The sequence below is a fragment of the Vidua macroura genome, chromosome 12 (assembly GCF_024509145.1).
Source record: "Vidua macroura isolate BioBank_ID:100142 chromosome 12, ASM2450914v1, whole genome shotgun sequence".
Lineage (NCBI taxonomy): Eukaryota > Metazoa > Chordata > Aves > Passeriformes > Viduidae > Vidua > Vidua macroura.
Genome location: NC_071582.1, coordinates 8,440,794 through 8,468,567, shown reverse-complemented (window position 1 = coordinate 8,468,567; position 27,774 = coordinate 8,440,794). Strand labels below are relative to the sequence as shown.

The following is a 27,774-nucleotide window of genomic DNA, read 5'->3' as shown; positions in this document are numbered from 1 at the left end:
CCCTGCTGCTCCACAGGCCAGCGTTTTTGGAACCACCTGAGGACACAGTGCTCTTTGGATGCAGAGGTAGAGAAAGGTGAGTAAAAGAACACAGAAAAGCAGTTAAGGATTAAAATTGGGTGGTGGGGGAGAACTGGATAGTTAAGGGATGAAGCTGGTGGTGCTGCAGGGAACACACAGCAGGACCTAGCTGGAGGCTAGGAGGAACACTGATGGGATAACAGAAGTGGCACATTTCCCTAACCCTGTAAGGCTCTGCCCTGCTTAGGACAGATACAAACCTCAGCTGCACTGAGCAGCTACAATACATGCCAAAATAATCTACCAGAACTGGGCTGAGGTTCTGGTGTCAAGTCAAACGGCAGAAAACACTTGTAAATCAACGAGACAGTGTCAAGTCTGTATCACATCTGATAAAACTGTTCAAGATGCTGAAGAAATAAAGGTGTAATATTTTTCTCTAGGAGGCGCAGTTCTTTGAGATATTTGGCAACTTCCAGTCTTAAGACCATGGAAAATAACATTATAATGGTCCATATTATAGCACCCATGCACTTTTAAGCTAAACATACAGGAAATATATAGTAATTCAGTGCTTCACTTCAGAACTTCACAGTTCTGTCTTGTAGGGAGCCACTGGACCAAAGCAGATTTCATTAAATGTTCTTAATTTATTCTGCCTCATTGCTCTTCTGTAAACAGGGAAGTTCACTAGAGAGCAAGGCATTTAGCCCAAAAGGAGCATTGTGAGTGAATATGCAAATTCAACACACACCACCAAGGTAAGATTCCTCATTAGCCACTTAAATGTCTCAGAAGTTAAGGGTTTTTGTGTGCAGGGTACAGCACAGCATTCTCCCAAGCATTTGCTCTCTTTACAACTTCCTCTTGAAAAATTCTTTGACAACCAATGGTTGTCATGGTTTAAATCCCAATCTAGGTCAGAGAGAAATTTGTAACTACATATTGGTTCCTTACTTCATGGTTTATCTTTTTGACTTTCTTTTTGATCAGGATGACAGAAACAACATTTTATTCATTCTTACTAGGATTAAAAAGAAAAAAAAAGAAACACAGGAAAGGTAATGATTAATCCATTCTGTAAGAAAAAGGAAGAAATCTGATTGTGAACTCACTGGTATTATCTAACCAGTATAAATAGAAGTGCACTCAGAGAAGGCATAGAATGACAAACCCATGATGAATTGTTAGGGCATGTTGAGTTGGTTCTGTCAATGCCTGCAGTCAGATGATTTCACTGGCTGTACAAGATGAAATCTCATATTTCAATGTTTAAGTAAAAGTGTCAAAGTTCAGCTGGAGCAGGGACGAATGCAGAACAAATTTTATGTGTATTTGTAACTAGGGCACCAGAGCAATAGAAGAAGCCAAAATGAGCCGGAAAAACAAAAGGAGTTTAAAGGAGAAATTTTCCTTGAAGAACAGCCTGGTTAAAGAAGCCCTCTCAGAGTTCCTGGGAACTTTTATACTGATAGTAAGTGTCAGCTGCTTTCCTTTCTTCCTACTAATCTAATGTTGGACAGTGCTTGTAAGGGGACATGTATGTTTTTCTTGTACTGTGCCAGCAGCGAGGTTACAGCCTGACCATGCACAGCTTGAATGAATTGCTCCTATGACGGTAAGTTTGTAATTCCTTTCTTCACCCCATGTAATTATCACTGCCTTTAAAAACCAGATTGTTTTATGTATTACAATTGTCTGATTGGCATTAGATTTCATCTAGGAGTGGAATTTCAGTGAAGGAGCACATTCTGAACAATCCAGATATGCACAATGAATGTTGTTAATACTCTCCTGTTTTTTAAAAACTCAGCAGTTCATTTTATGCACAAATTCTGTTCACATTAACAAACATATTGTACTGCATGTTTCAAAAATTGTAGTTGAGTCGTTTTCCTGTGTAATATAAGAATTTAGCTTTGTGATTTGTAGTGATTTTATTGGGAGTTGCATTGCCAAACCTTCGGAGATTTTTTAAGTTAAAAATTTTTTGTTTTGTTTTTAACTGTACTACATAAATTATACATATATTGCTTGGTCCTGTAGTACAGTTAAAACTTAGAGAAATAGGTAAATTTCCCATTTTTATGACCCCAGATTTTTTTTTTTTTAACATAATTTCTTGCTCAGTTTTTCTGTGCATTTTGCACTGGGACTGTGACTCACCAGGGGAGAGAGCAGGCTATGTAGGAGAGCTAGAAGTCAAGCAGCTAGACTATTTATGCCAAACTTTCTTTCTTTCTTCTTTTAGTCTGGACAACACAGTCTTGCTTATTGCTAAATATTTCATCATACTGAAAAGGCAAAAAAAAAAAAATAGCAGGCAAAGTACTGACATAGGTTTTATAACTTTGACTATATTAGCTAAATTTCAAGTAAGTCATCTAAAAATTCCAGTAGCTCATAAAATACTGGAAATTATGGTCTTTACTACAGTTCAGCCAACTGAAGTGCACTGGCACTAAAATAACATTATTCTCAAATTTAATACCACCCATAAGATGTTATTACAGTAAGGAGCACATTTAGAAGCAAGGAGCACAGAGCACTTTACAAACATTAATGAATTAAATGTCACAACACCCTGGTAAAGAGGGGAAATGTCATTATCTTCATTTTGTATATTAGCAAACCTGATTACAGGAGCCTGCACAGGAAGCCTGTGGCAGAACTCTGCATATAACCCACATCACCTGACTTCCAGTATTCTGTCCTCACCACAAAATCCTCCCCCTCTTTCCATTAATAAAATTAAGCAAGAGAAGAAAACATATTAAAGTGCAGATTAGACTAGCAAATGCTATTATTTAATATTATGCTGCACAAGGCTAGAAAGGAAATGCAAACCCAGATCCTATTTTCTAGTATATTCACCATATGAGTGCAGTAGAAAATGAAGCTACAAAATTGTTGTTGACAATCTGAGTTTCTCATTTCTCTTACCCTTTCTAGTTTCAGTCTTGTTTTAAAGCAGAAGGAGCCTCACCTGGATTAAACTGCAGCTTTCTCAGTGCTTGGATATCTCAGCTTGTGTTTAGACTGCACACGTTAGCAGCAGTAGCAAGTGTTTATTGTGAAGAAACTGCCTTTTCTGCTGTTGTCTTAAGCTGCACAGGGGAAGTTTAGGTTACATGTCAGGAAGAAATTCTTCACTGAAAGAGTGAGTGGGCACTAGAATCAGCTGCCCAGGGAGGTGGTGGAGTCACCATCCCTGAAGGTGTTTAAAAAAAGATTGGACATGGCACTCAGTGCCATGGTTTAGCTGTTGAGGTGTTGTTAGGTGAGAGGTTGGACTTGATCTCAAAGGTCTTTTCCAATCTAGTTTGTTCTGTGATTTTGTGATTGTATTTATTGCTGTTGCTTTTAAACTTTGTCAGGTAGTAAGCACTTAAAGCACAGATAAATATGAAACCCTTAATTTAAATTGGAGCTAATGAAAGAGGCACCCTGGTTAGTTCAGAGGACAGAAATCTTTGAAAAACAGCATGTATGCAAAAGAAGTTGGAGTAATAGGTTAGTGTAAGAACTATGTGTTAAAGCTGTTACAAATGGAGAGGAGAGTTCACGGCCTACAGCACAGTTGATTCACGTCTCTGCTGAAAGCCATTTCGGGTTGCTGTGATGGGGTTTAGAGACTGTGGAGAGCACCTGTGCCAGGGAGTGAGGCTGAGACAGCATTTCTGTTAGCCACAGGCTCTGTCTGGAAGCCAGTGCTGAACTGACCACACCTAAATCTGGGAACCACTGCTGGGAGTTAGCCGGGTGAAATTCTGTCCCGCCAAATCACCTATTTCTAATTTTTCTGGAGAATAACACCAGAGGCCACATACCAATAGGAGCCTAACTACCATCTTTGGTAACTCTTAGTCTTGCAACATTGTTTTCCAAACAGGAAATCTAGAAAGTGGAATCACTCATCAGACAAAAACCCAGCCTTCACCTCAGGGTGTGGCCTGCAATGTCAGACAGATTTGACACAACAAGCCTTGAGAAGGCACTGGGCACACAGTTTGGATAAAATCTCCTGGTCAGCCCTACTTAGCATGCTGCAGTTTGCCTTGCAGCATGGACTCAGAGCACGTAGACAAAATTCTTTCCAGGTGAAAGTAAAGTAGAAGGTGAGCTCCAGAATCACAAGAAATGTGCTGACCATTAATGGATGCTCAATCCAGTGAATCAGACTGGAGATGCTCCAAATAAGTAATCCCTCCTGAGAGAGCCATAGTCAGGTTCTCAGGTGCTTACATTACACAGCTTGATAATACAGGCACAGCCCACATGAGCCATGCTTTCTGCTTAGCGAAGCACACAATTTCAGTAAGAAACATTAAACTCCAGGAGTCTGGAAGCATCCTGAGGTGGGAGAACACCTACCTGTTTGCACCATGGTGTCTGAGAGCCCAGCCTCAGAGAGTTTCAGCCTTCTGCAGCTGGGACTGGCCTCAAGGTCTCCCTTGAGGAAGAGCTCTCTAGGAAGCTTTTAGTTCTCCACCATGTTTCCTGGTTCAGTACATTTCCTCTTGGGACTTCTGTGAGTTAATCTGGGGGACAACACCTGTGTGCTAGCACAAAAAAGTCAGGAAGCCATGCTGCATCAGATAGATAGTTTATGTGGCTTTTTAGTGAGTCTGGTTGGAATTCACCTATCCAACTGCCTCTGCTTTTAATCATGCTCCTCTCCCTATTTCCTCTTTGGAGCTTGACTGAATTGCTCTCAACCAAAATGGGATTTACTCTGACTTACGCCATTAAGTATATCTGAATTGAAACAGTTCCAAAAGGAGATGCCAAATAGGCCATGTGGCTTCCTTTAACAGCTACTGCTCACCTAACACAGTTTCTATTTCATTTTCACTCTCAAGAGCATCTTACCGAACAGAGTTTCCCAGAAAGGACCTGCACAGGAGCCAGGATCTCCAGAGGCCAGAGCAGCATTCACTTCCTTGCTGAGACAAAACACAGGCTTCCATTTAGCATATAAATACAAGTGGGGAGGATATATGCTCCTAATATATACCTATATGTATTCCTATGTACATATTCCTATAAGCCAGGTCTCCAGCTGGAGGTGGGGAGCCTCTTGCAACTCTCATTGAAGCAAATATTTGTGTGTGCTTAGAGGATTCAAGGCACAGGCATAAACTGAATACATGACAGCCCTGAAATAGTTCAGCTAAGGAGGAAGGCTATTTATCATCAAAATATTTTAGTCTTGTTTTCATATTCTGACCACTTCATTATGCAAGTTATCACTCCTGCTCTGTTGCTGAGTTGAGTCTCTTCAAAAGAATCTTCTAGATTGGCATAAGTCCATAAGATTAAAATTTAAACAATTTTTCTATATCTACTTTTTGTGGCCCTACATTCCAGTGCATGTTAATTACAATACTGCAGGGTAACATATATCCCTTATTCTAAACATGCAGTAGAATTCTCATTACATGATGTTACATAAAAGCAAACATAGCTTTTGATCCTTTGCTCCTTAAATAAGTGTTTAACATTTAATACAAAACCACTACTTAGAAATTTTAAACAAAGATAAATTCAAAGTCCTCAATTTTTGTGAAAGGGAGACTTTTTTTTTTAATAGGATAAAATTACAGCAAGTTTTTTCTAAGGTAAAAAAATCAAATATCAGCACCTTCTAACAGCTGCCTTGTTTGCCATCAGCAATGCATTTCCTGGACTACAGAATATTGTATAATTAACTCTTAGTGAACTTAAGTTTGTCAAAGCTACATAAGAGGGTATTACAATTTATTTATAATAGGTATTTTGATCTGTCTCTCAGCTTTTAAAATATTACATAATGCTACAAATATCATGAGCCTTAGCAATGTTCGCACTTTGAAAACCAGCTCTTATGTCAGAGATGTACTATATTTTTGCTGCTAGAGACATCTGGGTCTCTAGCAGCAAAAATATAGTACAACCAATAAATAATAGATGTCACTTATTAATCTAATGTTATACAGTTGTATCTATTTTGATGGCATTACATTTTGCTAATGATTCTGATGAAGACATACAAACTCTTCTTCTTTTTCAAACTGTATTAAATCAGCATTGCAAACAGAAGACAAAGGGGTAACAAAGACCCTTAGTTGCACTGAGGTTAAGGAGGTGTTCTTGCATACTGTTGTTATTTTTATAACCTTATTATTATCAGAATCAGGTTTTTTTCTAGACAGCCCTTCTGTTTTAGAAGTAATTCTTTAGTTCAGCTGAATATTAAGCAGTGTGAAAAATTGGAAAGGAAGGTTAGCCAATTGTTCTTTTACCCCAAAATATTTATGGTGGAAAAAAATTCTGAAAAATCATGGGAATATTTTGTTTTCCATCCAAACTTAGGTTTCCCAGTATATGACATTTCAAACTTTTAGGTGACTCAGATGTTGTGTTACATGAAAGCTTTGAAGAAAATTATCTTCATTTCTGCAATGTCAGCCCCAGCACGTAACTCAACACTCATTGTTTAACCAAGAGGTTTCAGTAAGTTGAACTTAATTTCCCAAAACCTTTTTCTGTGGATACCCTTCTCCACAGAAAGTTGGCATCTATAGGACTGAAGCATAGGCACCTCTGCCTGAGACTTACAGAAGACTTGCATCTTTCCAGCATTCAACTGTGAGTGCAAAACTTGAATTTATGTTTTACAGACAAAAATTTACAAGGTGTTTTTTCAAAAGTTTCACCAAATAAAAGAAAGGTAATAAAAGTAATAACTTTTTAAAGCTGTCATAAACAGTTGGAGAACAGAATAAAAGATAATAAATGTAGTTTGTGCTATGCAGTGAGTTTATATCTTTACGATCTCAACAGTTCAAGAAACCATTCTGGTTGAAAGTGAATTCTAGGGAGCTCTCCAATCCACGGTCCAATTTAAAGGCAGATGTGACTCAGTTCCTCTTATCCTTTCCTCATAGGTTTCTTTACTATTAAAAGCATTCAGCTTTCTTTCTTTTTTTTTTTTTCCAACAGCGAAGAGCTTAGGCTTTACTTACTCCTAACCACATACCTCTAACCTCTAATGGTCAGAGAGCAGGAGATCCAGCCCCCCCTGTTTTTGCACCCAAAGGAAGGAGTAAAGAAAAGGAACAGACACCCTTATACTCCAAAAACAGGACAGAAAACCTCCTTTCTCAGAGTCTGCAGTGCCCACTCTTGCACACTTTCTCAATTGTACAATTCCCTGAAAGTTGATGCAGAGACTAAACATATTTTAAGAGTTTAGAAAGATTTAAAGCTTTTCAGTTGGAGTAGGAAGCAAAGCATCATAGCTCAAGAACAAATGAGTAAGGTGGGAGGGAAGCAGCACCTGAATAGGTTCTTTTTCTCTTCAAGTCTTCTAGGTGAGATTTTGTTCCTTTGCCTGGCCTTTTCTTCCTAGCCCTGATACAACAGGCAATGTTTCACTCTTGAAAGTTTGTGTCTGAATATTACATTTCATTTTCTTTCCTGAATTTCTAAAAATTAGTAAGAAAATAAAAACAGTCTTCATCAAAGAAACTGACTAAAATCAGTTGCCCTCTATAAATCAGGAAAGAAAAGCATTTAGCATTTCAGGATGAAGTGTGCAATATTAATCATAATAAAATATGAGAAAATGCAGACTTTTGCATTCTCTCTAGGTGATTTCAAACTTTTATTTGTCTCCTATTGCATATGCAAAAGCAATCATAAAATTTAAAAGCATCAGTTTATATAATACAGCATAGTCTGTCCCTCAATATTTTCACTATTTTTTTCCCACAAAGCAATTTGAACCTGATATTTATATGTTTTTAAAGCTTTATATACATAAATCATCCAAAGTTTTATTAAATTTACAATCATGTCTCCAAGTAGCAATGTCTCTTTCTGTCACTAGAAAATGGTTTCAAAATGGCAATAATTTTAAGGCTTATGTCTATACTATTTAATTAACTAAATGTAAGGGCTTGGGGGTTTTTGCACCCTTTATTTATGAGATAGCAAGTCTGAAAAAAAATTAAAATCCATCTGAACCCAAGAGGATATTGGTTGTTTCCCAGAAGAACACCAGGAAAACGGATATAGTGACTTTTTATTGCTCTAAGCTTGATTAAATCATAATGTACAGAAATCCTCCCCACCCCACCAAAACATTTCATTAATAATAAAATAAGAGTTGTGACTGGTAAGCTGTATTTTTTTCTCTCACCTTTAAAAGTTTAAGTACTCTCTGATTTGACAAAATATAGCAAATATTAAACATTAGATTGGATGAGGACTGGTCTTTCCTGAAAGGGTTTTCCTGTAACCTGAGTTCTTGCAGAGTTAATGCCCTGAAATTTAGAAGATCTAACATGTCTCTGTTTTTGTTGCTTTTAGCATTACTGTCCCTGTTGAAAGAATGCTTAGGAACCCTGTCTGAATTAAGATCCTATGTAATACGCAGCAAAAATACATCTCTGTGTGGAAAGAGTTTCCAGTATTATAAAACATCTTATTATGAAATACAATAGGTAAATTCTTAAGCAGACTTGCTTTGTAAATGAAGGGGGTGGAGATGAAAGTGAGTCCTAAAACCCACTCCCTTAGGAAGACACCAACAATTTAGCACACCTCAAACTGAAAAGATTATTTACTACTTTCACTTTCAGTAGCTAATCCTACTTGGAAATATTAATGTTGCGTAGGGGAACTGCACAAGACTACAGTACACCATGAAGAACACTGTAAAGTTTTCAGAGGCACCTGCAGAGAAGGGCAAATGCAGCCACTATTTTTCTAGGATTTCATGATTGAAGTGAGCAGTTTATGATTAAAGACAATTTTTTTTTTGCACCTGCTGACTGTATTCCTTATAACACACTAAGTTCCTGTACTCATGCAGCCATTGAGACCACACTCTGCCTGCAGGGACACCTGTGGAGCCCATTGCAGGTGCGTGTCTCACCACAGCTGGAGCTGGGGCTGTACAGAGTCCAGCACAGCACAGCTCATTGCCTCCACACTGCTAAAAAGTTTGGCTGCCTCTTTAATGTGTCAGTCAGAGGGTCTGCCTATAAATGTACACCACTTCTAGGACTGTGTGATAAGAAGGGGGCTTTTTAATATAAGCATTCTTTAAGTTGCCTAAAACTTTACTGGCCATGTAGAAAAATAGATTCCCTAAAACTGTGGTTTCAGATCTTGCAGAAATCCTATTTACACTGAAAAAAATGCTATTACAAGCATTTGGAAAAATCCTGGAAATAGTAAGATGGAGGCAAAATGATCTTTAGTCTCTCTGATGAGTAGGATACAGAAAGTCCTGCAGGTTTCCAGACAGTAACAGGACCTTACACTCACTGAAGGCCAGTTGTTTTCCTTTCCTAACATTAGCCTTGTTGTCCAAGACAAAGAGAATGATCTAATGGGCTATGAAGCAAGTTTTTTTGGTAGAGAAGGTTCAGGCAGCTATTCCACACCCAAGCATATTCTTCCGGGCAGTAATCTAATGACTTTATGAACAAAAAGAAAGTCAGTGCTGAAAGTACTCCAGTAATTTTATGCAGATCAGGATATAGACAACTGCTAAGAGGAAAACCTAGCAACATAAGATAGACAAGATAAGATAAAGAGATCTGGCTATATCCTATGTAAATTAAACTCCCATTTACTCCATGAGCTTCAATCAATGAGTTTTCTGGGCGCAACTGATGGCTGAGCTTGGCCTAAAATCTTAGAATATTTAATTACAACTCAATGATCTAGTTGGTCTTAACTCAGTCAAGCAAAGACTTACAAGGTATTAAATTGCTGTTTGTGTAATTACATGATTAGGTGTTAGTTTCCAGTTGCGCCAACCTAGCTACAGTAGGTATTGGGCAACTTTTTTCTCTCCTTCTTAAAAGGTCAGCAAATGGAGAAAGTATTACAGTGACACAGCTCAGACCTGTAGGCTCAGCTCCCAGTGTTCCCATCCCTGGATGGGCACACACTGACTGTGCCTGCAGTAGCATTTAGTCATTGTACGTGAGCAGTCCATCGAGTGCAGCTGTGTTCCAGCTGGCTCATGTGTCTTCTCTGTAGAAGAGAGACTGGTTAGCACAGAAATGGAACAGCTGTAGTTGTGTATTTCCTTAAGACCTGCAGAGCAGGAGCTACAATATAAGAGGACTACACAGCTGTTCTGTATGACTCTCCTCAGTTCTGGTAATAAAGGTAAGGAGGCCACAGCCTCCCTCCATTATTTCCTTCCCTTCTCTTGTGAATTTGTAGTTGATATACACAGATATTGCTATCCCCTATCCTTTTCTATAACTATTTCCTCTACCCCGTTCTCTTTTTTTGTCATCCTTACAGAAAGAGATAATGTTTTCAAAAGAATGGCCTTTGAATCTGAAAAACCTTGCCTGTGCCATTTCAGAACACAAGTGCACACTATACTTGTAGATTGAGCTGGTTGCCGGAATTCAACCTGCACCAGTATGAGCAGGGGCCCAGAGCAGACTACTGAACTTCCTCCTCATCTGAGCTATATCTTTCCCAAAAATCTTGCTTGGTGCAGTTTCAGGAATACTCCCTTCAAAAAATCTGGAAAGTGATGACTAGAGTATGTTAATTCCACCTCCTCTAGATTCTTATGAATTCCAGCATACCCATTCTTTCCAAATAAATCATATAAACACATTATGAATTGTCTCATATGAAGTTTAAAAAAAGATGTAATTTCAGCTGTGAACAACACCAATCTATTTTATTTTGGTTTGCTATCTGTATGTGCATTTCTGCTTACCATGTGCATTGCTAGGTGAGAGCATGGCTAATGCAAGCGTGGGTCATCTGTTGCACAGCAGCTGACTGGAGCTTGCATTGTGTCCTGGAGCTTTTAATTATACAGTCCAATAAACTGTGGCTATCTAACACCACCCTACCCTTACATAACCAGAGCTGCAACACTCTGGCACCAGTCAGTGTTTTGTTTGCTTACATGATTACGACCTCAAGGCAAGACCTACACCTGGGCATATGACACAGTCTTGGGGCACTTAGGAATGCTGTCTGCATTAAAAAGCTGGTTAAGAGTGTAATTTTATTGAGAGCTTTTCTGTCACATTTTGGTATTAGCTAAAACCCTTGGGGAAATAATGGAAACAAAAGTATGATTTTCCTGTTTAAATTGCATGTATTCTAGCAGGACTTGCTTGTTAAACCTCTATCACCAAATCATTTTGGTACAGTTTATTTCTAAGGCAAAAGAGATTTTCCCATTACTTTGCAGTTTCTGAATTCAAATGCCTTGCAACTGAAAATAAGGTTGCTCAACATGTATCTAGTCACATCCCAGAAACTGTATTATTCACATCACTTACAGCTACAGAAAAGCAAAAGTTTTCAGACTATAGAAATTATTTGAGAGCTTCCACAGAGTATTGGCTCCTTGTTCAGCAGAGTACATAGGCATATATTTTAAAAGCAGATTTTCAAAGACACAGAAATGGATCAGCCACTCTATCTCAAATGAAAAGGTTTTTGTCTCTTTGAATATCTTTCCTGTCATCTTTAATAGGCTCTAAACGTATGCCTGAAGCTAAGCAGAGGCTTTAGAACTGAATAAACATCATCTTAAGCAAATATTTAAACCTGTTACTGAACTTTATTCTGAGGAGAACCAACAAAAATCCAAACCTAGTTTAAATCCATTTAGAATTCTTCAATGTGAATTATTTAGATATCTTCACTTCAGTTAATTGGTCAAGCTGCAGAGCCAGTGAAATATTTTGCTAGAGCAATATATGATATAAAATCAGCATAAGAATAACACACAATGTAAATACCAGAAAGTTGTCTCAATCCATAGTTTCAGCACTAAACATTAAAAGCTTTTTGAGCTATCTTTCATAATTTTTACAGTAAATTTTTCATCACTTATCACATCATTCTGGAGCTGAGAACTTACCTCACAGATTTAATTTCATTTTCAGATGCAGAGTTTTGTTGTAGAGGCAGTGCAATCTTGCTCAGCTCCAAGTTCTGATCAGTATCCCCTCATTGTGCCTGAAAAGAGTCTTCTGTGTGAAGACAGGTCCTCATTAGCAGACATTCTTCCTTGTGACAGAGGCAAGGAAAATAAAAAGCAAATAAGCATTGCAGCAAAGGCAGCAATGGCACACATGACAAATTCCAGCACTATTTCGGCATTGAACAGCATTTGCAGCTATACCAGGACAGCAGAACTCACAAGCAGTAACATCTGACAGACACACCTGTGATTTTACACTTGTCTTTCCAAATGCAGGCTCTTGGCTGTGGGTGTGTGGGACAGGCCGTGCTCAGCCGCGGAGCGCATGGAGGGCCCATGACGGTGTCGGTGGGGTTTGCCATGGCAGTCACCATAGCAGTGTACGTGTCCGGGGGGGTTTCTGGTAAGTGACTTTTTTTCTTATATAGCATTTATTGCTACAGTGTTAAGGCTCCCTTGTTAAAGGGCTTCCACTTCATGGTATAAACCATCATGATTTAGCAACAGTAAGCACCATGACAGCAGAGTCCGCAGCAGTTTTGCGAGTAAATCTTGTGTGTTCTTATTTCCTTCTATTCTTGTGTTTGACAAAATGTCCCACCAAATTCTGATCTCAACTACAGTGTGAAAACCTTGACAGATCTCTGGGTTTTATGGAAAGTGTTCTATGCAAACCAGAAATCTGCTTGGTGTCGCTTTGAAAATTCTGTCAACAGAGACGATCCTGGGCAAGACAGGCACTGTGTTTAAAGAAATAATCACAAAGAGCAATTCAGCAGTCACCAGATAAAATGGTGGCCAGCTACACAGAAATGACCCACTAATGGGTATAATGAACAGGATTCTCTTTACAGAGTACAATTTATTTCTTCATGTCCTATGACAGGCAATAGCAAGTCTGCTCCTGTCTGATTATTCACAGAAGCAGCAGAAACAGAAAGCAGAAAGATTCAATACCCGAGATACATTCAATGGCACACTGTCAGTGCACTGTCTTTTCCCCCTTATTTCTGCTGTAACACTTGCTCAACATGTATTGGTCAGGACTCTCTCTGTAGTTGGGGCTGAGTTAGCTGGGCTAACTAACCAGTGTCCACAAGTGCCACATTGGACGCTGCCTTGTCTCCTAGTTCCACCATTCAATTTGGCCAAACTAAGATCAGTAATATTAGCATAACTGCTTTTTAACAATTAAAATCTTCCTTTAAAACAGAAAATGATGGGTTGTAACAATGCTATCCATGAAAATACACAATAGTTTGTGTTGTATGCAGAGTTTATATTGGCCTTTCAAGCACATGGTGCCCTTGTACTCCAGGTCTCATAGAGGCATTTCTTACTCTTCATAAGAGGGTCAAGTTGGTTTGGACAGATTTCTTTAAGTATAATTAGGACATTAGAAATAGTTGCTGTAACAGAAATTACTGTGGCCATTTCTCTTCTCTTTACAAATTCTTTTGCAGAGGCACCATGCAGAAGGTTTCCATTAGAAAGTCTCACATTAGAAAGTACTCCAGGTTCTACAAAAACAGGCAGTCTTGTCGCTGTCATTGACACAAACCAGAACTGCTCCTTAATATCACACAAAATTAATTCAGCAGCACATTCCTATTATCTGAACAACTTTTAAATACAGCTCTTGGTTTACATGGAGGTAGCTAAACTCTTCTAACGCAGTATCATGAAAACAAACCTGTGAAGACCTGTCCTACATTTGCACCTTTAAGGGATATTCATCTCCATCATTATGTAGAAAATTAGAGTTCAATCCCAGCAGGGCAGAGCAGTTGCAGATGTTGCAGTATTGTGCTTCCTGTGTTTTTCCCATGACAAAGGATTCTGCATGCAGTGCATTTTCTCTGTGAAAAAATAGGAACAGATATTTCAACAGGCTGTTATTATCCAAGACATGATTACTAGTGGACACTTCAAAATACAAGCTCCTATGTAGAATTTTTTAGCAATTTCTGTGGCTCGTGGGCCAAAGTCTCATGTTTAAGTACTGCTATAATATTTTTCATTAGTTCTTTATGTAATCCTAAATTAATGCTAACAAAACATATAGTCTGCATGCTTGGTGAATTTGAGCTTTTTTTATTTAGGAAAATTCCTCTTTTTAATTTTCCTCCATCCAGTTTTCCTCAATATCTAGATAATTTCCCACTATTTTATCCAATTTAGCATTTCAAAGCCATGACTGTGATCACTGCAACTACAAAAAAAGGAGGAACATACTGTCCAAAGTGAACTTTTTTTTTTTTAACCAGGAACCAAGAATCTTGTAACTTCCCTATGTCAGCATGAGAGCCTTCGAAAGACTTTTCCTTTTCATATTCAATGTTAATCAGCCCTCTGTAATATTATTATGACTTGTCCTGGCCATCATAGTCACTCTGTATTATATACAGGCGGGGAATAAAATCAGGTGTTGAAAGAAAGGAAAATTATTAATTCCAGCCAGAGCAGGAAACAAAAGACAAGACAACAATTAATCAAAATTCACATGGAGGGTTGTTACATTAGGTGCCGTCTATCTATTTGCTCTGTGCTGAAGAATTGAGGAATTCAACTTTTAATTCAAGACTGGTAGTACTAGGTCAGCATTTGGAAATGCTACAAAGAAGGTTTTATCCAGCTTGTTATCTGTGTTTGTCAGTTCATTATGTATCAAAGGTGCCTGGATTTCATAAGATAATGACTCACTGACCTGAAGTGCAAACAAACACAGAAACTGTACATAGAGGCCCTTTCTCCATCACTAACCTTTGACAGATAAAGGACATACTCTTTCAGGTATTTTACCAGAGACAAAGGCTATTTTTTCCTGATATTCATGCAGACTGAAATGAGACCTTATCTGGAAAATAAGCAAAGGATCCTATGCCCTTGCAAAACTTAGGGGTTTTATTATTCAGTACTTATTACAAAGAAGTACCTGTTCATTTATTTAGCCATTTGTATTTCTTAAGTAGCAACCATGTACCTGTAAACAATGAAATTTTCCTAGAGCATACAACACCTTTTTGGTTGACAAAAGATGTTGAGGGAAGAGACCATATAACATAACAAATGTATTTTAGAAACTAAAATTGTCATGAAGAATTCCAATGTTACTGAAATCTTTTTTATGCATGAGTTCAGATGTAGCTACTCCTGAATTAAAAAAAAGGAAGGAAGTTCCACAGGAAACTGAACTTTGTTTAAGCACAGCTGCTTTATCAGTTTCCTTATTACGGACCTTTCCAGAAAGCACAAGAACCAGATAAAAACACGGTGAAGGACTATGCACTGCTGCCCCCAGATCCCATCTAGGCACAGCTCACCAACAGCCAACATGAAACTGGACAGCCCTAACATTATTTCATTTTGTCTCCATGAAAACTGAGTTCCTAAGTAACCCCAGGTTGAAGAGAGGGACGCAAACATGACTTAAATCCAGGGCACTCCAGAACTGTCTCAAGATACATGCTCAAGCCAGTAACAGTCCTTAATCCTAATTTGTGCTTGGAAGACTCAAGGAATGTTCTTCCACCCCAGTTCTCTCCTAAAAATAAAAAGCCAAAGGCCTTGAGGAGAGGGAATATGTGCAGAATAAGGGACCCTCCCATCACAACCAATGGGGCAGGTTACTATTTTTCTAGAAAAGTTGTCTATAAGTTACATACTGCAGGACAGCAGCCTGACAAAGAGCACAGTCCACAAGCATCAAGACTAAAGATGGATCTTAGTGGCTTTTGCCCTCTCTCCTCTGATTTCAACCAACTTGTTTCAGTCTAATTGCAGTCAGCATTTAACTGCAAAATAACATCCAGAAAACCATGTGCTGTTCTGGTGTTCAGAAGTGCCCACATTTTTACAAATCCTTCACCTATTCTCATGTATCTGAGTCATCCACATGACTCAATTTTTGATTTATTTTTCAGGTGGTCACATAAACCCAGCTGTTTCATTAGCCATGTGCGTGACTGGAAGATTAAAATGGACCAAATTACCAATTTACATATTAGCACAATTCCTGGGAGCATTCATTGGAGCAGCGGCTGTCTTTGGGATTTATTACAGTGAGTACACCTTAGACATGCTCACAGGACAAACTAGAGGTCAGGCAGTCTCTAAGGCCCCAATTTTTCAATGAATGTCAGGCAGGCAGAGGACTCTTGTTCACACAGGGCTAATGGCAAGAATGAAGCTAAAGCTACAAAAGAAGAAATGAAGGAGCATAAAGAGTTTGACGGGAAAAACAATGGCTTGAGCATTCCAGGTACCCTACAAATTTACTGAAACACTTAATACTCCAGGAAATGTTCTGATATTTAAAATATTATTCATGGGAAATCAGATACTCTGAGATCATGTATTTCTCAGTAAGGATTTTAAATTACTTAATAGCCAGGATATAGGGCTATCCATCTTCCAGGCAAATTAGAAACATTAAAGACCTGCTACAAGTGCCTGTAGGCAAGAATCACCAACATCGTTCATTGAGGGTACAGGATATGAGATCAAGTCCCTCCTGACCAAAAATCAGACCACCCTTGAGAGGTGACTCTCCAAGGCAATCAACTCCAGGTACAGTGATAAACAGGTCACATATTTGACAGGGGGAAAAAAAAAAATCCCCCTATCCTTGAGGCACAGGGTTTTTTACACAGTGTGCCAGAAAAGGAAAAAAACAGTAACTGACCGACTGAATCCACTCAGTCGGATCACTTGCTTTCAACCCGCTACCTCAAAACTCTGCTTCCACTGGCCCAGTCCATCTCCTCCAGCATCTCTCTCCTGTGGGCATTATGTCTGCAGACTGTGCTGGGTCTAGGTGCAGCAGAGGAAGAACAAAAATGGAAATGCCCCCTCATATGTCAGCTCAGTGCTCAGTACCCACAGTAATCCCAAAGACAAAAATCTTTAGGAACCATGAGAACTGTTTTGGGAAGAGCTGTTTACTTTTTTTAAGGTTAGTGTTAGAATTTGGATACTGGAATTCTGGAACAGGATTTTCATCTGAATTTAAGTCTTCCTCAAGCCTAACAGTGAGAATTAGGGCTGTGGCCAGGATGCAGTGTCAACATGTACATAGGGTTGGCAGGGGAGTCACTGTATTCTGCCACAAGGGCAGCAGTAGGGTAGGAACCCAAAGTAGGAAGCTTAGGTCTAGGTTAGGGACATCTTCCTTGTATTCAGGAGTGCAGGGTTTTCTCATATCCCTATCTCTGCTCAAGTCCTCCTCTTGCTCTAATTAATTTCAAAACCTCTTCTGTAGTTTTTACTTCCTGCAACTTGTAGGACTTTCATGTACTCTTTCTTTGATGTCCACTGAAAAGTAATCACTGGTAGAAGAACAGACATAGGAGATCATCCCTTTTTTAACCCCCCTAAATAGTTAAATGCTACAGAATTATCTGACACTTCAAATGAGAGCCTGATCCAAGTAAACTCTCTGCACTCATGCTGTGACTTTAAACAAAACAGAAAAAAAAAAAAAAAAAACAGAAACAAGGAGAAATAGATTTGTCTGCTAGGTTCAGGAGGAGCTTATCACCCTCACAATGACTTCGATGGGAGATGGGGAGCTATTTCTTTATTCACAAGTATCATCTCATCACCAGATCCACTAATAAAATAATGGATTAGAGTTTGTTACTCACATCCATCTATGAAGATTTGAGTACCCCATCTAATATCTTCCTATTTCTAAAACTGCACAATTGTCAAATGGAATAGCACTAATTCCTGGTGGCTGGGAATCCACAACTCAGAATCAGGATGCTGTGCATTTCTTGGGTCATCATGACAAATGTAGCACCTCTTGTAGAATAACACATTTGTATTCAGAATCAGAAAATGTTCCTTGGCACTGAGTTTGGAGCTATGAGCAGGGGAAGAACAGGGAAAGCTGTGGTACATAAAATGAGTACTTCAAGGCACGGGAGGAAAAATGAGACAGGAAGGTATGAGGAATACATCACCTCAAATCCAATAATGGTGCTCCTAGGAAAAAAAACATCAGAGAATCACCAAATGGTTTGGGTTGGAAGGGACCTTAGAGATCAGTTTCAGTTGAGAATGTGAAGTGCACAGACCTATCACATATATTCTAGTCCTAGAAAACCTAGGAAAGTTTATGGAGAAGTGCAAGCAGTTGCTGGCTTTTTTCTACAGATGCCTTTATGGAGTATAGCGATGGAAAACTTGAAGTCACAGGACCAAATGCAACAGCACAAATCTTTGCAACATATCCAGCTCCCTATCTGTCCCTTGTAAATGGATTTGCAGATCAGGTAAGTACATTTGCTTAATTCCACAAATTAAACATAAAAAAACATGCAAAGCCAAGAAGTAAAAAACCACATAGATCTAAAAAGTGTGCCAAATCTCACAATTTCAGCCAGATGTCCAATACAATGAGAATGCAATGCTGTTTGCAGGGGGTTATATTTTAGTAATATTTTACAAGCAAAATAATTTCAAGTTGTTCTTTCTCATACATCATGTTAATTGTTGCACTCAAAATGTCTTCAAAGCAATATATGTAAGAGGTTTTGCTCAGCATAAATCAATGTTTCTCCATAAATCTCAGCAGTCATGTCCACTTACATCAAAATCCAGCCCATTTTGTAGACCTATTATTCCTTAAATAATGCTTAAGCAGTTTAACGTACCCTGAACAATTGAGTTTTCTGCTTCCACAAGCCTCCTCTCTAACCTTATTTCTGCAGATAGATTCGTAGTATGTGTTTTTCAAATGACTGAATCTGAAAAATCCTCAACTTCAGTTCTAAGCTTTGTCCTTTAATTCCACTTATGCAACAGCAAAAAATGAAGTTTCATGTTTTTTATATACTTCTAATCAACTTACCCATCTTCTTCAGGAATACAAGAAATAAATACTGCATGAGTAAGGTATGAAAAAAAAAGGGCTGGCACAAACACAGAACTTAATTATGTAAAAGATTGTGCAATCTGGCTTCAAAAAAATCTAAACATTATTTTGAAGTTTTGTAAGAAAGACAGTTCTGATCTTTGAATCAGTCAACAGATTTTTCCCTAAGATATTTTTAGCAATGCATGTTTCAAAACAAACTTAAAAGCAGACAAAACAAAATAATTTTTAAACTCCTCAAACTTAAGCTTCTTCAAATCAGTATAGAAATTGAAGATTTTGACATTGCTGAAGCTTCTGTCTGTTTTCCCATCAAGTTAATTATTAGCAAAATCAACATTGACAAAGCATTTGATTTAAGCAGAGCTGTACTTGCATTGAAGTAATTCCAAGAAAATTTCCTTCATCAGCTCAATTAGCATATGCAGTACAAAGTTCATGGTACAGTTATACATGCAACCCTAATTTGGATACTTATTTTTTTGGATACTTATAATTTTAGCTGTTCAGTTTTGACTTGACAGATTTCACTTTTTCTTCTGATGTTTTACAATACCTGGATAAAAAGAAGCACATCTAGTCTAAATTATCAGCATAAGCTACAGTCACATAAAACATTTCTAGATCAATGGAACTGATTGCATTGCTATAGTAGCAGAACTGCTAAAAATTAACTGAATCAAAGTGTAAAATTGACAGGAAAAAAAACGTGGAAACAAAGAATTAGACCTCACATAGGAGATACCGTTTAAATCCTCTGGCATTGTTGCAGATTTTTTTTTTTCAAAATTTCCCCATCTTTTTTTTTTTTTTCAAATTTCCTAATTTCCTCAGCATATTTCTTGTCTTTGTCTTTCAGCACAGATATCAAAACTTCTCATTACTGTGAAGTAGAAAGGCACCGAGTTCCAAATTTTGCTATTCCATACAGGGGGATAAAACTAAATACCAGCTCTAAGCCACTCCAATCCATAAAGCTGCCATAGCCGCCCTTTTCATTATTGGAAAGAATCTACACTTATTTATTCAATATTCTTTTCTTTGCCTTGGCCAGGTGATGTCAACAGCTTTTCTTCTTCTGGCTATATTTGCTATTTTTGACACCAAAAATAACAGCGTACCCAAGGGCCTGGAGCCAATTGCAGTAGGACTTCTTATAATTGTTCTTACTTGTTCCTTGGGAATGAACAGTGGCTGTGCCATGAACCCAGCCAGGGATCTTGGCCCAAGGCTCTTCACAGCCATTGCAGGATGGGGGATGGAAGTATTCACGTAAGTATGCCTGGAGATGAAGTCAAATGCTCCTGGCTAAAACTGTTTCTAGGAAAGTAAGATCCTGATTCAACATGGTACCAAGTCATACTTTATATACATACAGGTAATTCTTTGCATACCAGAAGCAGCTATTCATGCACTTTAAGCCAGATATCCTCTAGGAACTGGGCTTTAAAAAGGATTTCCTGCTCCTAGGGCAAATCAAACATGCATAATCTCTAATATCAATCATTGTTTCAAGAAGACCTTTCCCAAAATATTAGAGCTTCTTAGAGGTCACTGAAAATATGAGTGCTTTCGTCTTGTGTCCTACAGCTTTCAGGGGAAAAAAAAAATCAGGAGAGAATTAGGTAGAAATATTTATTGGGTGCTGTAAAAAACCCAGACATATCAGATTGATTTAGCCTATGATTACTTCTGAGTTACTGCAGAAATATACAGCAATCTAAAAGCCTGACTTCCTGGCTGAGAGTGAAGGAGTGAATGGAAAAGCTCCCTTCATTTTCCCACATTTCAGAGCCCTCTCAAATCCCCGTGTGCACATGCACACGCTCTTGGCTGGCCCTATGCACGGCTAATTAGCTGCACATCAAATCCACATCTTACATGTGTCCAGGGTAAGAGGCACTCTAGGGTATCTAAGCAAGAGTAATCTGTCATCAGGAAGCAGATAGTTTATTTTTGTATTGTTTATTTTCCCAGTTATTTACAAGTAGGAATCCCCAGTAGTACTGTAGGCCACTGGAGAGCTCTGGTTAGTAGAGATTTTATTTTAGCAAGAAATAAAAGAAGCACAAATAATCTCTATTTATTCAGTATTATTTGTATTCACACAAATCATGTACCTTATTTGAGGAAAGCAGTTGCAAAGCTTTTCTCATACAGAAGGAGCCAGGCATGGCATAGCTGAAACAGGCACACAGCCACAGCACAGGCCAGAGCCAAGGCTGGATGTAGCCCAGCTCTGGTCAGCTGTTGGTGGGAGATCAGCTCATTGGTCTGACTACATCCAAACTTTTACTCCCCAGTAGCTCTTACCACTGCACTCTTTTTAGAAAAAAGGACACACAGAGTGACATCCCACACTCAGGATTCTCCTCTCTCATACCTGTGTAATCACAACTAGTCGGTAGCTGTGGTATTAGCCATGGTGTCAATCTATAATCCGTAATGTATTAGGAAATTGGCTATTACATTCCTGAAAGTTTGGAAGCCTGATTGTATGGTGATCTAGTTACAGAATACCTGTGAACTCCCCTTCTCCCTAAAAGTATGGTCGTACTCATTTACATGAGAAAAACTACAAGAAAACTCTACATCTATACCAATATGGACTCCTTCCTAGTGTAGTTTAAGTTTTATATAAGAGAGAGAATGCAGTCCCACTGTATATACCTTGTTAAGAAATTTTAAAATGTGAACATAATAACATACAAGATCTCTGATTGTTGCCAGAACTTACAATAATATAAGGGACTTGAAAATTGAGGAAGAATTCTTCCTCCCTGCCTTCAGTTAAAAGGCTATAGCTATGACCAAGTCCAAGGGAATGATACAACAGGAATATTTTCTTATTTATTTACTGCACAGATCCATGTGAGACATGGGAGGAACCTGAGCCTTGTTAGGTAGCTGGAAGAGCCACTGGAAAAGCCTGAATGATTGTAGTTAGGATCCTAAATTGCCTGATGCTCTGCTGTACCTGAGCAACTTAAAGTGGTGCAGCATCAATTGACAAATAAACCTTGGATATCTTCTTTTAAATGGAATTCACAACCTTGAGACAGGTGCTTAAGCTCTCTAGTAAAGGCGTGTCCAGGAACTGGAACCTGAGCATGAAACCTCCACAGAGACATGAGGGGAGTGCTGTACAAACAGAGCAGTAGGAAATACTCAGGAGAAACTGAACATTCTTTGGGGGAGGATGGAAGCATCTCCCAAGGCAATTGAGTCCACATCAGTGAATAATCAAGCGTCGCCTACAGAACAGCCTGGACCACCAGGAAAGCCTCACTTTGGAATAGATCAGATACAGAATAGCAAGACCTTCTACACTGTTCCCAAGCAAATGCTCTAGACATTGAGACTTAGCTCACAGCAGAGAAATCCCCTCTACCCTTTGTGCTTGAAGGTATAGTAAACACTGGTTTTATCATATTTTCAGGCAGAGAACTAGACTAGAGAGACCTTCTGCTGGACCATGGAATTGTCCAGATGACAGGACTGCGTTTGAGCACTGAGGGTTTTCTAACTGTTGCTGTTAGTACATTTTGCACAACTAAGAAGCATTTTCCCCAAAACCAAGCCCGAAGACACAAGCTATGGTGTGGTTTCCCTAGCTCATGCAAATGGTTTGTTCTGGTTAAAGGCTCCCATCAGAAAAGCAGGAGTCTTTCTTAAGCACATGCCTAATACTCTGATAAGCTTAAGAAAAGTTTGGGAAGCCAAGTATTGTCTGTAGTGAGAAAACAGCCAGAGCATTAAGTCCAAATACCAGACTGCATTTTGACAAGCAAAACCGAGCAATAAGAGAGAGAGAGGTAGGGCTCTCCAGAGCAGTGTTTCGTGCCAGCATTTGAAGGTAGCCCGGGATACCCCAGCGCGGTCCGTCGCGGCTCTCGCCGCTCGGCGCGGTAACGCTGACACCTCGTGGCCGCCGGCACCGGGGACAAGGCGGCAGCACTGAACAGAACTGCACTGCGGGAAAGGTCCGGAGGCGAATCTCCTGTCTGCACAGGCATCTGGATGGCAAAGCGGCCTCAGAAGCATTTAGCATTCTTCCCGGGATGCAGCCCTGCAGCCCGGATTACCTCACGAACAGCGGTATCTCCCTTTCCTGCAGCAGCTGGCTAGTGAAAGGTGTATCTGCAAGTTTAAATGGGCCCAAGTTCCCAGTCCCTGTAGCTTAGACACTGTAGTTTCCCGGGAATTCCCGCAGCCAAGCTCAGTTCTGCTGCCAGGCCGCACAAGCAGCACCCGCCCAGCGCCCCGAGCAGCGGTGGCAGAGGCGGGGCTGGGTGCGCTCCTAAGCCGGCAGCAAACAGCGCACTGGGCACAGCCAGGGGCTGAGGGCACCGAGGGGCCTTTGGCCGCCTGTGCTTGTCAAAGCGAGTTCTTGCTCCTGTGCCAATGACAGAGCACTGAGTGTCATAGAAACTCGGCCGGGTCCTGACCGACCTCATTGCAGTTTTGGCAGCAGCCTCTTCGAAGGCTTCGCACCAAGCGTCTCAGCACAGGGTATCCAACGCACAGCTGACTGCAGCTGCTGCAAATACAGGCCATGATTTGGAGAAGGTCATGCAGGAGCTGACAAGGCACAGGCCAGTTCATGGAACAAGCTGAGAAAAACCTGCCATGAAACACCTTCATTACACACCCGTGTATAACACATCATGCAGAAGAATACATGCAAGTACTTGATGTAGCTTTTGTCCTGCTGATTAATTCAATAAAACCTAAGTCCATGCTTGTTCCAGAAATTCAAGTGCTTGACAACCATCATGATTCAAAAACAAACAGATTTATCAGGTCAGTAAAACAACATCAGAAGTTACTTTATATCCTCAGGGCAAAATAGAAATAATTCCAAAGGTAAAAAATACACATGCAAGGCATTTCTGAACAAGCAGTAAGAGTATAATCAACAGGGCACCAATATTCTCCCAGGTCTATTCTTGCATTGTGACAAACACAAGTTCATTTCTGCATAAAGCTATACAACTGAGTGCTGAATAATTACCTGACAGTTTAAAAGTTCCCCTGCAGCTTCCTGTAAAGTTCCTCTTACAGATTAATTTGTCCATCTGTATTTCTGGGAGACAAAAAAAGTCTCCATTCTCAATATGCATGAAATTGAGGTAGCTGGATTTTCACTGGAGACTCACACATTCAATTAATATAGCATGTTATCAAATAAAAACACCTTAATGCATCAGTATAGTGAAGAGACTCTGTGCTCTGACATGGATACTCAGTTATTTACTGTCTGAATGTGGACCTCTAGGAAAAGGAGAGCAATTCTACCAGCCCAATATTCCTGCATAAAAAGGTTGCTATTTATTGTTTTATACAGTTCAATGGTGGAAGTCTTACTATAAATATGCCTGTAAATCTACATATTAAAAATTAAATCCTAGTAATTGTGCAGATGTAAACATTTCAGTGGAATCAGCATGCTGGACTTTCTAAGTGAATACAAAAATTCTAAGATTAAATTTTAGGTGTATAAAACTTCTAAGCATTTATTTGCCTCTTGCTGAAAGACACCACATTTTAAACATAGAGATAAGATTCTACCTCATGAAATTTGAATCTTGACCACTCCAGTCAAGGATAATCAACTTTACAGTCACTGTGTTTTATTACATTGCTTAAGGTAAATATACTCAAAATTCAGTTTAATTTATTACATTTGCCAAGAGCAAGATGGTATATACTATTGCAGGTGTGAACTTGCAAGTTTCCATGCAGATGAAATAAGCCGCTTTTGTAACATCCTGAAAATCTATTCACAAGCATCTGGGGACAGCACAAGTGAAGATTGCTGGGCAATAAACATGTGCCTGCTCATTTCACTGCAAGTCAGTGAAATGTGCTTTTCTCAAGGGAGAAATCATCCTCTGTCCCCACACAGACATGCAGTAAAAAGGCCTTATTTTCCAAAATGCAAGTACAGCACACAGACCAACATGTCTGGTGCTTGTTATTTATCATTTCAATCAGAACCAGCTTGGGCAGGGCAAATGAGGGTGTCACCATTTACAGAAACGTGAGACAAAATAGAAAGGTCTACAGTATAGCAAGTGGCCCTGAATCTGTTCAGTGACTAATTCACAGAAAGGTGTTCACCAGAGTAACAAATAACACTAATTCTTTTTCTTTTTGTCTTACAGGGCTGGTAATAATTGGTGGTGGGTTCCTATAGTTGCACCTCTGCTGGGAGGTGTACTTGGAGCAATGATCTATGTCATTTTTATTGAAATTCATCACTCAGATCCTCAGTCGGGAGAAGAAAATGATGTGCATGCTAAATATGAATTGACCAATATGGCATAAGAAGTGAAGAAATTTGTCTGTCATTACGTTGTGCAGTTTTTATGCAAATGGTTGTTTGGACCCCTGTATGAAACCCATATGTCTCGATTAGAAATTCACCTTTCAAAGCAGAAATTCTATACAGAAGTTCAAAACTGAAGTCTTTCCATGAAACATTGGGCTGATCACATTCAAAATTGCTATCTTGAGTATGAGAAGGCTAAATTGTCCTTTTTGTATGACTTCTAGGCCAAGTTATCCTAGATGCAATTGTAGTGAGATGATGCACTGACCTGTTAATTCAACTCATATGATCTTAATCACGCTGTCTAATTAACTGAAAATAGTTGAGATATTGATACAAAACTGCATGCATAGTTAGTTAATGGGTTCAGTGCTGAATTAATGTGCAAGAGCATCACTCACTTGTTAAGAATGGCTTGCCTAAAGATTTAAAACAATACCCAGTTTCAATTGGCTAAATGCCAATTGAAACAGTTTAAAATAACTTTTAATAAAGTTTATGGAGCCACTATTGATCAGCAAGAAATCAGCTCCTCAGTGATCAGGTTCAGTAATTCACAATACGATCACAAAAGGTAAAAACTGCTTGTTGTAAGATCAGCACCAAAGAGACAAAGGGTAACTTCTGCACAGGGTCTTCATAGCATTAATGCTTAGTTATTTTTAGATTATTTACTTGACCTTTATGCTACCCAATATTAAAAGCCTTATGTAGAATACTAATCTGAATCTCTTCCGCTGTGCTTTCTGGATACAATTCATTCCTGTGGAGATGGCCCAGCAAGAGGCTGGTGCTGTGCAGAGGTCAGCACAAAGCCTATGTCTGTATAAGCTTTAAAGAGTCCTGCTGATGAGGATTTATATTGGTGGACTTCATCTGCATTGTGGAAGCAATTTTTAATGTGGTAGCAGTAATTAAAATTAGAAACTGGTCTCAGAGCTAGTCCTGGATCTGATTTCCCCAAGGAAGACCAGATCCACATCAGAGTTCTGATGTGTGGGTTACCTCTCACTAAAGAAAAATAGTTGGACATATACCCCTTTCTCAATATCCAGCCTTGAAAATGAAATTATTTCTGCTTAATCATTGTGAATCTAATGTATTCAGTTAAAGCAAAGTTTATTTCTATTATGCATACATCTATCCATGGTTGGTGGTGGTGATCATGAATAAACAGACATCCAATTCAGCAATGCTTCTGAGCTACTTTCATGGCTAAACTTCAGAGCACCATTCAATTAACTTATTTCAGGATGTTCTTCCCTTTGGATTCCTAGAACTCTGTTCTCTCAAATTCCACACTGCATTCCTGATTTCACTCCTGAAGTGAGGAGCCCTCTGTGCTGCCACTAATAGCCTGTGCTCTTCTGTGCAGTATCTGCAGAAGATGTTTACAAAATACCGTGGTCAGAACCTGCCTCAGCATTTGGGGCAATCAGGCCTTTGTCACTGCTTGTTTTGATCACACTCCCTGGGATGCCACACCAAATTCACAGCAGCAAAGGGACAGAAATAGCAGGTCAGGCAAAGCTCTGCTTCCTGCAGCTCCAAGTCAGATATTGCAGCACACTTTGGGGAGTACAATTCCAATTTTAATTATGTTTTTAAGAAAACTTACATAACTGTAATGAACTCAGGCTGCCCAGAGACATATCAGCCCTTTGCAAAATGCTCATTTAATTCAGTGTCTCTCTGCTGTGGGTTAAATTCTGCTATATCCATGCACATTTGACTGCATCCTTGTATCACTTGCTAGAGAGTCTCAGGAACAAGAAGGGAGAGCTTACAGAAACAGTTCTCCATCTGAGCAGAGAAAATTTGAAAGCAAAATGTGAAAATTAGTCCTAATTTTAAACCTTTTGTTGGCAGCAGAGACAAGCTAGATCCTCTGTCCTGTCTATCGATGAACTGCACCACATAAAGCAAGATGGGGTGCAAATGCAGTTGCAGACTATCCTTTGTTTTACCCTACCCTTGCAGTGAGTGCTGTCTCTCACCCTTTGGCCATCCCTGGGCATGAGCACTCCCAGCTGGCTGCCAACCTTCTATGTCTGCAGAAGGATTACAGAGGTAGAACCAGTCTGAGGGCTGCCCTCAGCTCTGAAAAGCTGCTTCCACTGACAGCAACATCTAATGTAAAATATCTGTGCAGAAAACAAACAGCTAATTAACCAAAAGTAACCAATTTTATCCAAAACGGTAGGGGCCGGTTATCACTTGTGTTAGAATTTTGCATAGTCAGTAGGCTCCATATGCGTCACTATATTGCTTCTTTGATCCACCATGGAAAACATGGGAAAAAGGAGAATACAGGTCAGGAATGAGAAAAGGACAGTTTATTTATACAGCCTACTCAGGGACTAGCCCACACTCGCTTGTATGTATGCCTGTGCATTGGCCAAGGTACATAAAGTTGTTCATTTTCTCAAAATCCTTTTGATCACAACATGTTCTGCCTAGAAAACATAAAACCTTGTTTTTCCTACTCATGCCATTCCTATGCACAGAGTTTCTGTATGAGTGACATTTGCTTGCCTGAAGTTATTAACATGCAAATCTTAAGCA

At 39.2% G+C, this 27,774-nt stretch overlaps 2 protein-coding genes across 8 annotated transcripts in view; one reads left to right on the top strand and one right to left on the bottom strand.

Annotated features, from left to right (window-relative positions):
• Window positions 1-27,774, bottom strand: part of ALDH1A2 (aldehyde dehydrogenase 1 family member A2) — a 101,641-nt gene that overhangs the window by 64,163 nt on the left and 9,704 nt on the right. The window contains exons 2-5 of one of the 4 annotated variants that reach the window (XM_053987849.1): window positions 23,328-23,499; window positions 13,689-13,854; window positions 11,933-12,081; window positions 4,894-4,967 (exon numbers count right to left, since the gene is read on the bottom strand). In XM_053987849.1, the coding sequence (XP_053843824.1) occupies window positions 4,894-4,956 (63 nt within the window). In that variant the 5' untranslated portion in view covers window positions 4,957-4,967; window positions 11,933-12,081; window positions 13,689-13,854; window positions 23,328-23,499. Of the gene's footprint in view, window positions 1-4,395; window positions 4,584-4,893; window positions 4,968-11,932; window positions 12,082-13,688; window positions 13,855-23,327; window positions 23,500-27,774 lie in introns of those variants that run through there. The other 3 variants (XM_053987851.1, XM_053987853.1, XM_053987854.1) reach the window with 3 other exon arrangements.
• AQP9 (aquaporin 9) lies at window positions 13-26,398 on the top strand. Of its 4 annotated transcripts, XM_053987859.1 has the most exons (8): window positions 13-76; window positions 703-782; window positions 1,367-1,495; window positions 12,272-12,398; window positions 15,919-16,056; window positions 18,155-18,273; window positions 19,930-20,147; window positions 25,043-26,398. In XM_053987859.1, the coding sequence occupies exons 3-8, from the start codon at window positions 1,394-1,396 to the stop codon at window positions 25,203-25,205; spliced, it is 867 nt and encodes a 288-aa protein (XP_053843834.1). In that variant the 5' UTR covers window positions 13-76; window positions 703-782; window positions 1,367-1,393; the 3' UTR covers window positions 25,206-26,398. The 4 variants fall into 4 exon arrangements, with proteins under 4 accessions (XP_053843834.1, XP_053843833.1, XP_053843836.1 ...); XM_053987858.1 differs by lacking the exons at window positions 13-76; window positions 703-782 and having other exon boundaries at window positions 1,202-1,495; XM_053987860.1 differs by lacking the exons at window positions 13-76; window positions 703-782; window positions 1,367-1,495 and adding an exon at window positions 1,555-1,639.

Bases quoted from the DNA above. Each gene is read 5' to 3' on its own strand.
- AQP9 (XM_053987859.1), top strand. From the start codon at position 1,394: ATGAGCCGGAAAAACAAAAGGAGTTTAAAGGAGAAATTTTCCTTGAAG. The intron at 1,496-12,271 runs GTAAGTGTCAGC...TTCCAAATGCAG, and splicing joins TGGGAACTTTTATACTGATA to GCTCTTGGCTGTGGGTGTGT. The intron at 20,148-25,042 runs GTAAGTATGCCT...TTTGTCTTACAG, and splicing joins TGGGGGATGGAAGTATTCAC to GGCTGGTAATAATTGGTGGT.